Below are 12273 nucleotides of genomic sequence, written 5' to 3'. Positions count from 1 at the left end.
ACTTCTCCCATGTTTCCTTTTTTATCTTTATATTTAAATCTTGTTCCCATTTTTGTTTAGTTTTACCATTTGTTTCCTCATTCTCCTTTTCTTGTAGTTTAATATACATATTTGTTATAAATCTTTTGATTAACATTGTATCTGTAATCACATATTCAAAGTTACTTCCCTCTGGTAAACTCAGACTGCTTCCTAATTTGTCCTTCAAGTAGGATCTCAATTGGTAATATGCCAGCGCTGTATCTCCAGTTATATTGTACTTATCTTTCATTTGTTCAAAGGATAAGAATCTATTTCCTGAAAAACAATTTTCTATTCATTTGATCCCTTTTTTCTCCCATTCTCTAAAGGAAAGGATATCTATTGTAAAAGGGAGTAACTTATTTTGCGTCAATATTAGTTTTGGTAATTGATCATTTGTTTTATTTCTTTCTACATGAACTTTCTTCCAAATATTGAGTAGATGATGTAATACTGGAGAACTTCTATGTTGTACCAATATTTCATCCCATTCATATAATATGTGTTCAGGTATCTTTTCCCCTATTTTATCTAATTCTATTCTAGTCCAATCTGGCTTTTCCCTTGTTTGATAAAAATCTGATAGGTATCTTAATTGTGCGGCTCTATAATAATTTTTAAAGTTTGGCAGTTGTAAGCCTCCTTGTTTATACCATTCTGTTAATTTATCTAGTGCTATCCTCGGTTTCCCCCCTTTCCATAAAAATTTCCTTATTATTTTTTTTAACTCCTTGAAGAATTTCTCTGTCAGGTGTATTGGCAATGCCTGAAATAGGTATAATATCCTTGGAAAAATGTTCATTTTTATACAGTTTATCCTTCCTATTAGTGTTAGTGGTAAATCTTTCCAATGGTCTAAATCGTCCTGTAATTTTTTCATTAGTGGATAATAATTGAGTTTATATAGTTGGCCGAGATTTTTATTTATTTGTATACCTAGGTATCTTATTGCTTGCATTTGCCATCTGAATGGTGATTCCTTCTTAAATTTTGAGAAATCCGCATTATTCATAGGCATTGCTTCACTTTTATTTACGTTAATCTTGTAACCCAACACTTCTCCATATTCCTTCAATTTCTTATATAATTCTTTTATTGATAGTTCTGGTTCTGTTAAGTATACTATAACATCATCCGCAAATAAACTGATTTTATATTCCTTGTCTTTTATTTTTATCCCTTTTATATTATTTTCTGTTCTTATCAATTCTGCTAGTGGTTCTATAGCTAACGCGAACAATAAAGGTGATAGTGGGCATCCCTGCCGTGTTGACCTGCTTAAGTTAAATTGCTTTGATATATATCCATTTACTGTCACTTTTGCCAATGGTCCCTTATATAATGCTTTAATCCAATTAATATACTTCTCTGGTAAACTGAATTTTTGCAATACTTTGAATAAATAATTCCATTCTACTCTGTCAAAGGCCTTCTCTGCGTCTAAAGCAACTGCTACTGTTGGCGCTTTACTCCCTTCTACTGCATGAATTAAGTTAATAAATTTACAAATATTGTCTGTTGTGCGTCTTTTTTTAATAAATCCAGTTTGGTCTAGATTTACCATTTTCGGTACATACTCTGCTAATCTGTTTGCTGATAGTTTAGCTATTATCTTATAATCTGTGTTAAGTAAAGATATTGGTCTATATGACGCTGGTGCGAGTGGATCTTTCCCTTGCTTTAGTATTACTGTAATTATTGCTGTTTTGCATGAATCTGGTAAGCTTTGTGTTTTATCAATATGGTTGATTACTTCCAGGAGGGGAGGAATTAATAAATCTTTAAATGTTTTATAGAATTCTATTGGGAATCCATCCTCTCCTGGTGTTTTATTATTTGGTAGTTTTTTTATTATCTCTTGTATTTCTACTATTTCAAATGGTTCTGTTAATTTATTTTGTTCCTCTATTTGTAATTTTGGTAGTTCAATTTTAGTTAAAAATTCATCTATTTTGTCTTCTTTCCCTTCGTTTTCAGTTTGGTATAATTGTTCGTAGAATTCTCTGAAATTTTCATTAATCTCCGTTGGATTATATGTGATTTGTTTGTCTTTTTTCCTTGATGCCAATACCATTCTCTTAGTTTGTTCTGTCTTAAGCTGCCACACTAGAATTTTGTGCGTTTTTTTCTCCTAGTTCATAATATTTCTGTTTTGTCTTCATTATGTTCTTCTCCACCTTATATGTTTGTAGTGTTTTATATTTTATTTTTTTATCTGCCAATTCTCTTCTTTTAGTTGTGTCTTCCTTCATTGCTAATTCTTTTTCTATATTTACTATTTCCCTTTCCAACTGCTCTGTTTCCTGATTGTAGTCCTTCTTCATCTTGGTTACATAACATATTATTTGCCCCCTGATGAATGCTTTCATTGCGTCCCATAGTATAAACTTATCTTTCACTGATTCCATATTTATTTCAAAGTACATTTTAATTTGTCTTTCAATGAATTCTCTAAAATCCTGCCTTTTAAGTAGCATGGAGTTTAATCTCCATCTATACATTCTTGGAGGGATGTCCTCTAACTCTATTGTCAATATCAAGGGTGAATGGTCCGATAATATTCTAGCTTTATATTCTGTTTTTCTTACTCTGTCTTGCACACGAGCTGATAACAGGAATAGGTCAATTCTTGAGTATGTTTTATGTCTACCCGAATAACATGAATATTCCTTTTCCTTTGGGTGTTGTTTCCTCCATATATCCAAAAGTTGCATTTCTTGCATCGATTTAATTATAAATTTGGTTACTTTGTTCTTTCTGTTAATTTTTTTCCGAGTTTTATCCATGTTTGAATCCAAATTAAGGTTGAAATCCCTTCCTATTAGTATGTTCCCTTGCGTGTCTGCTATCTTCAAAAAAATATCTTGCATAAATTTTTGATCTTCTTCGTTAGGTGAATATACATTGAGTAAATTCCAAAAATCCGAATATGTCTGACATTTTATCATTACGTATCTCCCTGCTGGATCTATTATTTCCTCTTCTATTTTAATTGGTACATTGTTACTGATTAATATAGCTACTCCTCTAGCTTTTGAATTATATGACGCTGCTGTTACATGTCCTACCCAATCTCTCTTTAATTTCTTGTGCTCCATTTCAGTAAAATGTGTTTCTTGCACGAATGCTATATCAATTTTTTTCTTTTTTCAGTAAATTTAGCAGTTTCTTCCTTTTGATTTGGTTATGTATTCCGTTAATATTTAAAGTCATATAGTTCAACGTAACCATTTCATACTTTGTTTATCTTTCCTTTCCGTTTCCTCATCATCACCTTTCCTTCTTATCCATTTCTGCTTTCTTGTTTTGAACACTTTATAAGACAACATTTCTAAAACAGCAAACATTTCCCTTATTCTCCTATCTAAAATTTCTTTAACCTCACTATCCCCTCCCCTTCCTGAGTTGCCCTTTATCCCTTGTCGGGCAACCACATCTCCCCTCTCCATTTGGATTTGCAAATTCACTCGCAAGCGTCAACTGATTTCGCAGTGACCGTAACTCCTCCCCACCCAGCCCCCCCCCCAGAAAAGATTTCAATTTTCATATATAACAAAGGTTACTCTCTTAATTCCCTCCTTACTTCCTCTCTTCCCTTTCTTTCCCTTATTAATTCTTATCTATACTCTATATATTTTCCTTTAAATACGGTTACACTCATGTACACACATATATACATACACACTCACACACACACACATATATATTTATATATATACATATATACCCATATACACACATACATATAGTTCGTGGTCATTTTTACTCTCGTTACATGTCTTCATCTCTCTGTCTGTTTTGTAGTTGTTCTGCAAATTTTCATGCTTCCTCCGGATCCGAGAATAGTCTGTTTTGCTGCCCTGGAATAACTATTTTAAGTACCGGTGGGTGCTTTAGCATAAATTTATATCCTTTTTTCCATAGGATCGTTTTTGCTGTATTAAACTCCTTTCTCTTCTTCAGGAGTTCAAAACTTATGTCTGGATAGAAAAAAATTTTTTGACCTTTGTATTCCAGTGGCTTTTTGTCTTCTCTTATTTTCTTCATTGCTTTCTCCAATATATTTTCTCTTGTTGTCTTCTTTCTTCTTTGGCAGGCACCAAGAGATTTCTTTAGGCAGTCCTTGTACCTTTTCTTTGGTGCACCTCTGTCACGGTGGCCAGTGGAGAGCTCGCCATATAACACGATCTTGGGAAGGCGATGGTCCTCCATTCTGGAGACGTGACCCATCCAGCGCAGCTGGATCTTCAGCAGCGTGGACTCGATGCTGTCGACCTCTGCCATCTCGAGTACTTCGACGTTAGGGATGTAAGCGCTCCAATGGATGTTGAGGATGGAGCGGAGACAACGCTGGTGGAAGCGTTCTAGGAGCCGTAGGTGGTGCCGGTAGAGGACCCATGATTCGGAGCCGAACAGGAGTGTGGGTATGACAACGGCTCTGTATACGCTTATCTTTGTGAGGTTTTTCAGTTGGTTGTTTTTCCAGACTCTTTTGTGTAGTCTTCCAAAGGCGCTATTTGCCTTGGCGAGTCTGTTGTCTATCTCATTGTCGATCCTTGCATCTGATGAAATGGTGCAGCCGAGATAGGTAAACTGGTTGACCGTTTTGAGTTTTGTGTGCCCGATGGAGATGTGGGGGGGCTGGTAATCATGGTGGGGAGCTGGCTGATGGAGGACCTCAGTTTTCTTCAGGCTGACTTCCAGGCCAAACATTTTGGCAGTTTCCGCAAAGCAGGACGTCAAGCGCTGAAGAGCTGGCTCTGAATGGGCAACTAAAGCGGCATCGTCTGCAAAGAGTAGTTCACGGACAAGTTTCTCTTGTGTCTTGGTGTGAGCTTGCAGGCGCCTCAGATTGAAGAGACTGCCATCCGTGCGGTACCGGATGTAAACAGCGTCTTCATTGTTGGGGTCTTTCATGGCTTGGTTCAGCATCATGCTGAAGAAGATTGAAAAGAGGGTTGGTGCCAGAACACAGCCTTGCTTCACGCCATTGTTAATGGAGAAGGGTTCAGAGAGCTCATTGCTGTATCTGACCCGACCTTGTTGGTTTTCGTGCAGTTGGATAATCATGTTGAGGAACTTTGGGATATTTTCTCTTGTTGTATATCTTAAGAATTTTACTAAAATGGATCTTGGTTTTTGTTGTGGCTGTGGTTTCGGGGCTAATGTACTATGTGCCCTTTCTATTTCCATTTCTTCCTGTAATTCTGGTCTTCTTAGGACCCTGGGGATCCAATCTTTTATAAATTCTCTATATTCTTGCCTTCTTCATCTTCCTTAAGGCCCACTATCTTTATATTATTTCTTCTATTATAATTTTCCATTATATCTATCTTCTGAGCTAACAGCTCTTGTGTCTATTTAACTTTTTTATTAGATTCTTCTAATTTCTTTTTTAAGTCCTCTACTTCCATTTCTACGGCTGTTTCTCGTTCTTCCACCTTGTCCACTCTTTTTCCTATATCTGACATGACCATCTCTAATCTATTCATTTTTTCTTCTGCACTTTTAATTCTTCTTTTTATTTCACTAAATTCTTGTAATTGCCATTCTTTTACTGATTCCATATATTCTTTTAAAAAAAAATATCCATTGTCTTGCCTTTCCCTTCTTCTTCCATTTCTCTATGTTCTTCTTCTTCTTCCTCTGGGTTGGTCATCTGTTGTTTCCTTGTTTTCTTTTTACTCTCTTCTTTCTTGTTCTCGTTGTTTTCTATGTTCTCTTCCTGTTGCTGTGCTGTAGCTGTCATTCTCAGCTGTGGAGATCGACTCCTCAGCTGTTCCCCCCTCCCGTCAGTGTTTTTTTTTCATGCGCAAGGCCAACTGTGGGTAAGGCCTTCACCTTCTTCTTCCGACGTTCTTTCTTCTTCTCTTCTTCCCGTTGCTTTCGACTTTTCTTTCTTCGCTGCCATTTTCTTCCCACCTTTACTTTCACTTTTTTAAAATTTTTATGTTTGTGCCTTTGTGTTTTGTGTATTTTTTTTAAACTTTTCCGGAGAGGGCTGGAGTTCCCTGACTGGCCACTACTCCGTCACGTGACTCCTCTTGTAGATGTCCTTGATGGGGAGGAGGATAGCTCAGGGAAATCCTGCACCATCAACCTGCCTGACTGAACTTGCAATGTGATCACCTCCCTATGCATGACCTTCTCTGTCTTTTTGTTCTCAATGTGTCCAACTGCAGCTTCAAATGATCTACCTGGTCTGAGACACTTCCTGTGGACACACTCATTGAACATTACAGCACAGTACAGGCCATTCAGCCCTATATAAACCCTGTGACCTATATAAACACTGAACAAACTAAACCTTCTCTACCTCATACCCATAACCCTCTATTTTTCTTCCATCCATATGCCTGTCTAAGAGTCTTTTCAATGTCTCAATTCTACCTGCCTCCACCACCACCCCTGGCAAGGCATTCCAGGCACCCACCACTCTGTGTGTAAAAAAAAATTTGCCCCTGACATCTCCCCTAAAATTTCCTCCCGTTACTTTGTACAGATGTCCTCTGGTGTTTGGTACTCTCATCCTGGGAAACAGGTGCTGGCTGTCCACTCTATCTTTGCCTCTCATAATATTGTAGACCTCTGTTAAGTCTCTTCTCATCCTTCTGCACTCCAAAGAAAAAAGTCCCAGCTCTGCTAACCTTGCCTCATAGACACATTCTCCAATCCAAGTAAATGTCCTCTGCACCCTCTCTGAAGCTTCCACGCCCTTCCTGATATGAAGTGACCAGAACTGAACACGATATGCCAAGGGTGGTTTCACTCGAGTTTGATAGAGCAGCAACATCACATTGCAGCGCTTGAAGTCAGTCTGCCAACTAATGAAGCGCAACATGCCATACATCTTCTGAACCACCCTATCAACTTGCATGGCAACTTTGAGAGATCTATAGATTTGGATTCCAAGATCTCTCTTTCCTTCACACTCCCAAGAATTCTGCCATTAATCTTGCACTGACTTTGGGTTTGATCTTCTGTTGTGTATCACAGAAGTGTGATTGGTGAATGGACATCCCAACTGAAGGAGAAAATATTTGTGGGATCATAGCATTGGGTAATGAACCTGACCACCTTAATTTCTCACAGAAATTCACAGAAGGAGCAGACCACTTCACTGGCTGCCATCATTGCCTTTGAGGGGAAAAAAAACTGACTGATTGAGGAAAAAGGAAAGTCCATTCCATGTCCTTACCTTGGTACAGTGTGCTCTCCTCAGCCTAGTGTTTACCAAAGCCGTCTGACCTCTCAGCAGCCCTTCTCCACCAGAGCCTGCTGCCATTTATGTGCTCCTGCGATGGTTGTGTTTTAAACTCTCCCCTGCTGCTGCTCCTCCTTGCTTCTCAGGATGGTGCCAGTTAAAACTATTAAAGGAATTGATTGAAGGGAGGTGAGAGTTGGATTCTGAACAATGAGACACAGTTGGCTAAAAACATTCTTCAACTGCTGCCCATTGTGTAACTTCCTTTTCCCCTTCAATTTCAGATGAGCTGATGGATCTGGGAGTCCACTGCATCTGTGACAACCAACGACTGGCCACTTCTGTGGACGTGTTATTTCTCTGCTGTCAGCCATTTCAACTCAAACTGGTTGCCTCCAAGATGCGGGGTCACATCTCAAAGACCTGCATTGTGTATAGTCTGGTAACAGCAGTCCCTGCAAGGAGGTCAGTCACAACTACTAGCTCAATCCTTGCACCCAGGTCTTCCAATGCCAAATCTCATACCCATCCTGACCATTCCTCGCACAGGTCCATCCCACCAACACTGTTCCATAACCAGACCTTCCATAGCCCTGGTCTACCATGTCTTGGTAAATGCCATCCTCGTGTCAGTTCCTCATCCACCTCATTGTCACTCCTCTGTCCCAGCAACAATCACTGCCATATTCCAAGTCTCTGGAATCTCATAAAATGGATGTTGGTACAGCTGGGGAACAACTTCTAGTTTGATGTTTAGCATTCCATTCTACAACTTGCTTCTCAGGATCATGCCAGTTGAAGTATTTTTGGATGGTGTAATGGAAGAGTGGTGAGATTTAGATTGTTGAACAAATGGGTTGTGATGTCTTCCGGAATAGAGCCCTTGAGCTAGGAGTTCAATCCTTGGGTTGTTCTGGCATGGTCTGGGTCATCATTTGATCTATTCCTCATGTTCTACTTCTGGGACAGATGTCTACATCATCCCTGGCCTGTCCTTGTGTAGCTAAGACACTTCAAGGTCTTCCTTGGAGAGTTGAAGTCTGATATGTCAACAGTGACCCAGTTGTGGCTGTTGAACCACACCCAGCATTGCTCTGCCATTGGATTGACAGGCCAAATGGAAAAATTGTCACGTGTGCTAGCTCTGCTGCCCCAGCGGATAAATAAAGGATTCCTTCTGAGACTTGCTCCTCTTGACTGTAGCTCTGATGTATTGGAGGTGTTGCCAGTAAGTTAAGTGTATTGTCATGGTATTCTGGTGTTGGTTCAAGGGTGAGTGACTGGCTGGGAATTAATCCTGACTTTCAATATTGTCTGTGGAGTTCACATGTTGACATTGTAATCACACGGATGTTTTCCAGATGTTATGGTTGCCTCCCACATTCCAAAGATTGATGACTGTCAGGTCTGTCTTGGTGTAGGTTAATAGCACAAAAGAAAAGAGTTGACAGGCCTGTGTGAGAGAGAATAAAGTTCAGGGAAATGGCATTGCACCCCTCGGTGTCTCCAAGGACAATGGGCTCAGTCGTCTCCTGTCTCATTACAAAGCAGGCCCTGAGCATTTTATCCTTCTTCATGTATTACCCCTGAAAACAGTCAGATTTGGTGCTTACCATGTGGAAATTCTCTTTTTTCAATCAGGCTCCAGCATCTCCTAGGACACTGCAATATCGTGAGACCACAGTATATCTTCCAAGGAGATCTCTGGGCTCGCCTGTGGGAAAAGAATAAAAATATTGCGGAAAGTCTGCTTGACCAGGAAGTCGTGGAAGAGACGAGTCCATTTAAAGAGCCATGTAAGTAATGTGGAAACCCGCTGAAGTTTTTATGAGAGTTTGTTCATCATCGCCAGTGCAGATGACACTTCCTAATCTCTCCTCTTTCCTAATTTCAAAACATGTCATCTTCACACAAACGTAAGCGACGATATTCCAAACTACTATCTTAGTTCCAATAAACCAAACTCTGTATTTGCAGCTGTAAATAGCTCTAATTTGTTGATATAAATGGATAAACATTTTCCATAACTTGGAATCAAGATTTTTATAACAATGAATAAACAAAGCGTTTGGCTTCATTTAAAATCATAATGGTATAAGACAATAATAATAGATGATTGAGACAAAATAAGACGAATTCAAAGAAAACTATTTTGATCCTCCATGGTTCTTCAAAGAATGAAAGCAAGCTCCCCGTACACCCAGATATTACAACATATGACATCATAATAACATAACAAACAACTGTTCTTTTCTTTAAGGGGTAGTCATAAAATTAACTAAGTAAAAGCACAAAGTTTTAACCTTTACAGCCAGGACAGCTTTTATTGTTTGCCCTTAACTCCCCTTGGACTAAATGGCTTCAGTGAATAGCCAGGAGCGGAGTCACATTCATTGGGGATTAGTAAACCTGATGGGTTCAAAGAATCTGTGGTGAAGAGTGTGTTCAGAACAAAAGTGATTGGAGCAGGAACCTCTGCCATTCATTAAGGTCAAGGCTGACCTGGCCATGGACTCAGCCCCACCTATCTGTCTTTTCCTCTTCCCCCGTAATTCCTCTACAATGCAAAAATCTATCTTACTCTGTCCTAAACATATTTAATAAGGCAGCCTCTACTGCAGAGCATATAGATTCTACTTTTGGGGAAAAGCAGTCCCTCCTCGTACTTTAAACTCTGTGGAAAATGACAGGTTTCTTCCACATTTACGAACATGCATTGAAGATTGGCTGACTGTAGAAAGTAAAGAAGTCCTAGTGCAGGATTCCCGAACGGTTAATGTGCAGGTGGAGTCAGTAAGGATGGTAAATGCAATGTTAGTGTTCATTTTGAGAGGACTAGAATATAACAGCAAAGAGGTTTTATAAGGCATTTGGAGTACTGTGAACAGTTTTGGGCTCCATATCCATGGAAGGATGTGTTGATGTTGGAGAGAGTCCGGAGGAAGTTTATGAAAATGATCATGGGAATGAGAGGGTTAATTTATGAAGAATATTTGATGGCTCTGGACTGGGACTCACTAGAGTTTAGAAGCATGAGGGTGTATTTCTTTGAAACATACCAAATGTTAAAAGAGCTGGATAGAGTGGATGTGGAGAAGATGTTTGCAGTAGCTGGAGAACGTCAGTTCAGAGGGCACAGGCTCAGAATAAAATGATGCACCTTTAGAACAGAGATCAGGAGAAATTTCATCCAAAGGGTGGTGAGTCTGTGGAATTTCCACAAGTGGCTGTGTTGGTCAAGTATTGAAAGCTAAAGTTGACATGTTCTTGATTAGTCAGTGTCAAAGGTTATAGGGAGAAGGCAGGAGAATGGGACTGAAAGCAGAAATACATTAGCCTTGATTTGAATGGTGGAGAAAACTCAATGTGCTGAATGGAGCTTCTGCTCCAATCTGTTATAGAACTGCAATTGCTATGGGAGATTTTAAGCTATATATTGATTGGATAAACAAGGGGCTCATAGACAAATAATTTGCAGAATGCACAAGGGATTGGTTCTTAGAGCAGTGTCTCAGGAACCTAACAGGAACAAGCTAATTTAGATATGATCAGGAATAATCAAGAGGGATAAAGGAGAGATCTCCACAGGACCAAAACAATTGTTTTCAACTTAAATTCAGGCAATTGAAATGAAATGAATGTGGCAAAGAAGGCATTTGGCGAGCTTGTCTTCACTGGATGGAGTGTTGAGTATAATCGTTGGAAGCTCATGATCCAGTTGTTCAAGGTATTGGTCAGACCACACTTCCAGTGTGCAAATCTGGTCACACAGCTATAGGAAGGGCATCAATAAACTGGAAGGGGTACAAAGGAGATTCTAAAGAGTTTGAATTGTAAGGAGAGGTTGGGTAGGCTGGGCTTTCATTCTCAACTTTTTTTTCCACTCACATTTATCACCTGAAGTAATCCTTTACCAAGCACATCCTATGTCATGCCATTGAGTTGGAGGCGGAGGGAATTTTAGAACAGATAAAGTGAATGCTTGCAATCTTTTCCCAGGCCAGCTGATTCTAGAATGGAGATGAAAGAGAGGAGAGATTTAAAAGGGACCTAAAGGACAACATTTTCAGTCAGAGTGGTCATACAGCTGTAAATGGAAGATTTAAAAGAGAAATGTTAGTGAAATAGAAAGTACAGGGAAAACAGAACAGAATGGTTGTATTTACTACATGTACAGATTACGATGATACAATAGCGAGACGCATTCTAATGAAAATACCTGTACGTTGGCACTTGGTTCTGTAGTTTCACTATTCGCTGCATGTAATGTTGGCGTGACTAACGTTTTTCGTTATCACGCAACAGCTGATGGATGCTTTGGCTGGCATTATATTTGATGATTAAAAATGGTTTGTTTCAGTGTGGTATCAAAGATATTCAACATTTAATTATAAGATAGGCTTTGTTTTAGATAAATTGTCTAGCTGTAGGCTATGGTAAGTGGTCTGAGCACATTTAAGCTAGGCTAGGTTATAATGTATTCTTTTTTGACTTAAGATTTTCCACTTACAATGGATTTATTGGAATGCAACTCCATCGTACGTAGAGGAGCACCTGCACTTGTGTAATAGATGATACCCCATTTTTTGGTTCAAAAATTGCATGATTCCATATAACCCGTGTAAAAGTTAACCCTCTCTATTTTTGGCCCTGGCTGCCCCCCCATCTGAGCTCCCAACACCCCGAATGTGAACTTATCAACTGGTCCTGGCCACCCAAGCTTCTGACGCCTTGAATAACACAGTTACTTACTGCATTGAAAAGTTGACTCTCCCTTCCCCCCCCCCCCCCACCGCAATTTGACCCGAAAAATTAGTCCAGAAAGCTCTACTATTACACAAGTTTTAACAGTAATGAGAGGATATGCTAGGAGTGGCTTGCCACACTTTATTGGAGCCACCTTATTTGATTTTAATTGCATCAAACTTCTATAACAGGAAAGGTACTTCAGTGAGGCACAGGTTGAAAATTAAAATACCGCCCCCCTATAGATGATACTTTCCTTATTCTAATATATCCTAATTTCAAAGTGTCTTCTTCCACGGCAT

General features: G+C 39.2%; 1 protein-coding gene across 1 annotated transcript in view; it reads left to right on the top strand.

The window, feature by feature from the left end:
• Positions 1-12273, top strand: part of noxred1 (NADP-dependent oxidoreductase domain containing 1) — a 36654-nt gene that overhangs the window by 17318 nt on the left and 7063 nt on the right. The window contains exons 3-4 of the mRNA XM_069915812.1: positions 7510-7690; positions 8867-9021. Coding sequence (XP_069771913.1) covers positions 7510-7690; positions 8867-9021 — 336 coding nt within the window. The remainder of the gene's footprint in view (positions 1-7509; positions 7691-8866; positions 9022-12273) is intronic.

Source organism: Narcine bancroftii, chromosome 2, assembly GCF_036971445.1.
Source record: "Narcine bancroftii isolate sNarBan1 chromosome 2, sNarBan1.hap1, whole genome shotgun sequence".
Lineage (NCBI taxonomy): Eukaryota > Metazoa > Chordata > Chondrichthyes > Torpediniformes > Narcinidae > Narcine > Narcine bancroftii.
This window is presented reverse-complemented; position numbering and strand designations above follow the sequence as displayed.